This window comes from Acanthisitta chloris, unplaced genomic scaffold, assembly GCF_000695815.1.
Source record: "Acanthisitta chloris isolate BGI_N310 unplaced genomic scaffold, ASM69581v1 scaffold35173, whole genome shotgun sequence".
Lineage (NCBI taxonomy): Eukaryota > Metazoa > Chordata > Aves > Passeriformes > Acanthisittidae > Acanthisitta > Acanthisitta chloris.
Window position 1 is genome coordinate 1 of NW_008663832.1, and position 5512 is coordinate 5512.

General features: G+C 40.2%; 1 protein-coding gene across 1 annotated transcript; it reads left to right on the forward strand.

Moving 5' to 3' along the window:
• The first annotated feature begins 911 nt into the window (after positions 1–911).
• Positions 912–4919, forward strand: LOC103798836 (chromosome unknown open reading frame, human C11orf58). Its single transcript, XM_009071117.1, has 3 exons — positions 912–968; positions 2671–2797; positions 3893–4919. Exons 2-3 carry the CDS (start codon positions 2705–2707, stop codon positions 4100–4102), a joined length of 303 nt encoding a protein of 100 aa, XP_009069365.1. The 5' UTR covers positions 912–968; positions 2671–2704; the 3' UTR covers positions 4103–4919.
• Positions 4920–5512: the final 593 nt, after the last annotated feature.

Below are 5512 nucleotides of genomic sequence, written 5' to 3' on the forward strand. Positions count from 1 at the left end.
TCTCTTTTATTGGAAAAAAACTTCCCCCCCCCCAAAAAAAAATGGTAGCTGAGAGGCTAAACCAGTGAAGTAATAAACCTAATTAATTAACCCAGGAAATGTTTCTAAAGAGAAAATGCTCTGGAACTGTTTTTCAATTATGCATGCTGCAAAAAAGGTAAAAGGTAATAATGCTTCGTGTGTGTATAAAATGTTGGTTTAGTATTGTGGTTTTACTTGCCCTTAAAAAATACTATCACTTGCACTAGCCTGTTTTGCTTGAATGCAATGTATTTGTAGGCTAAATGGTTTTACTGTATTAGACATGAAAGTTAATACTTCCTGGTGGATAGTGATACAACACCCTATTAAAGCATCCCACTGCCACTAATCTTAATAGCTGCTTGGATACTTAATGCTGTTTGCTATGCAATGCCAGTTCTTGCCTATTGGGACACGTTTGCTAATGAGCAGCTACTGAGCCAGTAAATTAATGAGCACTGTGAAGGGCTTACCTGATACTGTGACCAGTCTAAAAGTGGGATCGTCATAAGATGCGCAGCCTGAACGATTTGCAGTGTGCCAGAGAGAGTGTGAACTGTCAGAACCTCAATCCACATTTGTCCAGCATTGTGTAGTACAGTTTTCATATCAGTGGCAAGAAGCAGAATGAAGTAGAACCAGTTTGGGGGTCTGGGAAGGGCAAAAGAGTATTTAGTTGTTGGGGTTTCTTTTTCAGAAAATTCAACAGAACAAATATATGAAACAAGTTCACCAAGAGGCAGCTGCTGTTAGCTAGTAAAACTTAAGAGTCCTACAGTTTGTTATCAGGGTTTGACAGCAGACCTTTTCCATTCAAGATGTCCAGGATGTTGGCAGAGCTGTCAGTGCACCCTAAAGCTCCAAAACAAACTGCCTTTTCTTTTAGAAAGAACATACTGGCCGCCTTGTTATCGGAGACCACAGATCAACATCTCACTTCAGGACAGGTCAGTTTATCCAACAGCTGATACAAAGTTGGAAATCTAACCCTTATTTAGGAACATCCCAGTACTTTGAGCCTGGTAGATACTGCAGGAAGGGATTTCAGGTTTCGTGGCTGCATCTGAAGACGGGTCAGGCTGTGGAGTTGTCGAAGTTACTAAAAACTGACAAAGTTTCTCTGCACTTACTTGCCTTCTAAAGTCCAGGTTAAGCAAAGCACCAGATGCAGGGACACTTGTGTACAGGATCCCTGGAAATTGGGGCCTGTGGGTCCTCAGTCTCATTTTGCTATCAAAGTAAGTCTTATTGCTGTTGGCACTTAACAGTAGTGCACTTCCTCGCTGCCAGGTACGGCCATCCAGACCTCTAAATTGTGCATGGAAAAGAGCAGGGTTGATTTTTGCCCCACCTGGTTACCTATTGAATAGAAAGATCTCTGCCCTAAAGCAATGAGGGGGAAGCTGAAAAGATCTGCAAGGTCATCTTGGCAATCAGCAATTAATTGGCTGTCATGTATGACCATTGTATAACTGCTTATTGTGATTGCTTAGGTAGGAAGTCAAAGTACATTGCAGCAGGCTGGGCTGGTCTGCACTGCCTGAGAGCAGCTTTGCTATAGCCATATAGAGTAGCAGCTGTCACTGTTCTGGATAACTTTCCCTCATAGGCTCCACTGATCATTTTTCAGCTGATGAAAAATTGTCTCTGGACCAAGAGAAGCCTAAGGATTGGTACCAGGTTCTGATGTTAGTTTGCAGAATGACTGAGAATCACTTCCTCATACCTGAATCTCCTAGAAAGGAGATGATGCCTCTCCTGAGGAGCCATAAGAATCGGTACTGGTTTGTTATTAGCAAAAAGTTAAAATGTTGTTTTTTCACACACAAAAAAACCTCCAGCTGTTTTCTTAACACTTCTTTGTCCAACATACAGTTATTGTCCTTTTACAATAACATACAGCTCTAAATTCCAGGTGATGAAACACGAATTTGCAATACAACCTTTCAGCTTCACAGAGATACAAATTCAAAACTACAGTGTCGTAGGCCTGTTGGGGAGAATGAGAGATTTCCTTCTACAAGAACAGAGGATTCCTAACTATTTCAGACCATGTTTTTCCCCAGTAAAAATGATTATTTATGTACTTATTGAAACAAGTAAGTAAAGGGCCTGGAGAAGTAGCTCATGAGCATCTGTTTTTCTGCTAATTCCTAAAGATGGAAAAATGCAGAGCTGTTGTATTAACCACCCCTGGGAATTCTGGATGCATGGAACAGTTCCAGGTAGAGCTCTGTGAGCAAGAGTGGTAGTATTGTCCTGGCTTCTGATGCTATTTGTGAATGATGATTTAATCACAGTAATCCTGTGTTAAGTAGTGAAGGTCAGAAACTTTCTCCTTGCTGTGACATGTTGCAGTATTGGCAGGAAGCACAGAGAATTCATACTGATTACACTTACCTTGTTTAGCAGAACATAACACTGTGCATAGTACAACTGTCTGAATGCATCAGGCCTTAGAGACTTACCAGCCCATCTTTGTATCAGAGCAGTTCTGTGTGCACACTTGATACAATTGCTTATAAATCTGATGGTTTGTATGCAGTAATACTCAATCCAGTAGTTTAAGATGATTAAACTTTTCGACTTTGAAAATATGACTTCATGTAATTTGATGTCTTTGTTAATTTGAATGAACCATAACCAAAGTACCCTGGACAATGCAGGGGAAGAAGACAAGAAGATGAATGAAGAACTGGAGTCCCAGTACCAGCAAAGCATGGACAGCACCATGTCTGGACGGAACCGGCGCCACTGTGGACTTGGTTTCAGTGAGGTACAGTTTATTTCTGCAATGATTTGGCTTTTACTTCACTCAGACAAGATGATACTTGGTTTAAAAATTCAATCACCACAAATAGTGGCAAACTTACATGGTCCAGGTTAAAGGACACTTGCTGCAGGCACTTGACTCCTGTTTATGTACACTGTGGTGGCCATTTAGGTGTCCAGAAATGACTGATGCTTCTTGTTCTGAGAAGTGGTATGACATCTTAATACTCTACAGTAGTCAAGACTGATTAGGGCAGAAATTGGCAAGTATATTAAGTCAGGATGTTGCCAAGGAATACATAAGAAGGTGAGATAACCATCTGCATTGTTGCTGAGAGCTAATCAGTCCTAGCTTCTTGTTGCAGGGACCTCTCTGTGGTCCTGAAAAGTACATGGCTGTAGAGGGGTCACACTTGATGTACAGAGTCCTCTAGTGAGCTGACACCTTCCTGGTCTTGTACTTGCAAGGAATTCCATAGGAACGAGCTGGAAGGGTAGTGTGACAACACCGAAGAGACTCAGGCTATTAGGAACAGAGAAAGTAAACTGTGCAGTGCTGACAGATTTTTGGCATTACTGCCAAGGAGGCTTTGCTTTTTAGAAGCATGAACTAAGTGCTGTTTTGCATTGTTCTGGTTAGTAGTATCATTGGATTACTTCAGCATTCCTCATGCTGCAGTTTGCTAAACTTGCTTTCAAAGATGAATGTGAATTCTTGATGTTCTAGCCATTAGTTCCATTGTGTTTCACTCCATGGCAGCTATTCCAGTGTCATGTACTGTGTACACTAAAGTATGAAGTTATTCAACAGATGTGATGGGAAACTTTTCAGACTCGTTGAATGGTGTCTTTAGGATTTCTGCTGTAACTAAATAAGCCAGTAGCTTGATGAAACCATGGCTGGCACGGCTAACCACTTCAGGGGAGTTGCTTTCTGCTTAAGAATTTGTGTGTTAAAGACCTGAGTTCGGTAACACTACCCATTGTAGTGCCACAATGAGGAGCCATTAAGCAAAACATTCTCACTGGGAAATTTTAAAGGCTGCAAAGGAGTTGCCAGGAAATAGTGGTTTATCTGTCTCATAATCTGAACTTGTAGTTTCAGGAAGATGAAGAACAAGAAGAGGCAGCAGGACACTCCTCTGACGAGAGTTCAGACGACTCTGACAGTGGCTCTGACTCGGAGCAAGAGGAGTCTGCAGAGGAGCTACAAGCTGCTGAAAAACATGATGAAGCTGAGGTTCCAGAAAACAAAAAAGAAGCAAAAAGCAACTATAAAATGATGTTTGTGAAAGCCAGTGGTTCATAACTGCAGATGTAACAGCTTTGTATTTAAAGTACAGCAAGCCTTATTGTTACAGTGCAAAGTGGAGGACTGCTACAGCACAAATCTTTGTATTATGATTTTAAAAAGACCCCTTTAGATGACAAAAAGTAGTATTTGCTTTCTGTTGCCATGGATAACATTTTTATGGGCACAGTGATATTACTGGGTTTTGTAAAGTGTATAAAATCCTGGATGGAGAAATAAATTTGCTTTGTTCCTGCCCAATCTTTACAATGTTATCTAAACTATCCCTCTCCTTTTATTCCATGCCAGATAAGGAAGCTTCATGTTAGTGGTTTATTTAGTTAGTGCCCCAGTTTTGAATTTTTAACTATTAAGATTACATGTGAATTACGTGATGTTGCATTAGATGTAAAATACCAATATCAGCACTATTCTGTGATGTACTAGAGCTTTAAACAATGATTTTGTCTATAGATGCTAGTGTTGACAGGGCTGAGAGGAGAAATTGCTCACTTTTGTGACAGTATTAATCACTGTATCCATCTGAAGTCCTACAGCAGTTGCATGGAGGTGTTTTAGAAATGCATAATACAACAGGAGGTTCTAATTGCTTCTTTGGCTTTCTAATGAGGGGCATAAGCTGTAGTTCTTTCTACCTTTCAGTAGAAAATAGTGATTTTTGCATTACTAGCTCCTGGTTATAGTACTGAGCTGTTATTAAAAATAACTCCTCCTGAGGAAACCAGTTTACTTTGAAAGAGAGAGTATACTTTGATAATGAAAAGGATATACAGATCATTTAGCTTTTTTAAAGTATAGAGTACAGAGTTAAGTACATGAACCCTTCTCCCTTTTCTCCCCGTACACACATCCCTTGGAGCTCTTGAGTCACAAGGTTGTACCTCTCAAGTCGATATGCTTAGAGAGCCAGGAGTCCCAGTAACTCCTTCCAGCAAGAATGAAACACAACCATTCCTCTACAAATTCATTGCATTCAAGTAATGAATAAAATATCAGAGCTTTTTAGTCTTTGTTTCCTCTTAGTACATCAGACAGATCAACTGCCTCTCCTTGCTGGGAGAACAGGACATCTGATCTGTACCTCTAGTACAGCCTTGTTCTGCCACAGCAGTGTTTCAAGAAACACTCCAGATGCTCGTGGAGACTCTTCTGTGTACAGTTCCTGACATGCAGACAACACTTGCAAGCAAGTCAACTGACAGGAAAGCAGCAGTGTGTACTATCATTGTGTAGGTTTATTGAATGTAAACATTGCAGCATCAGTCATTGGGGGAGGACTTGGAATAAGTTACATTATGGAAAAAAATAAAAGTAATATTGTAAATAAAACCTGAGTGTAGATTTTGATTAATCTGTTTTACTATGTTTGCATTTAATACAAAATTTTCCAGTTAGTCAGTTTTAAGA

Bases quoted from the DNA above. Each gene is read 5' to 3' on its own strand.
- LOC103798836 (XM_009071117.1), top strand. From the start codon at position 2,705: ATGAATGAAGAACTGGAGTCCCAGTACCAGCAAAGCATGGACAGCACC. The intron at 2,798-3,892 runs GTACAGTTTATT...CTGAACTTGTAG, and splicing joins GTGGACTTGGTTTCAGTGAG to TTTCAGGAAGATGAAGAACA.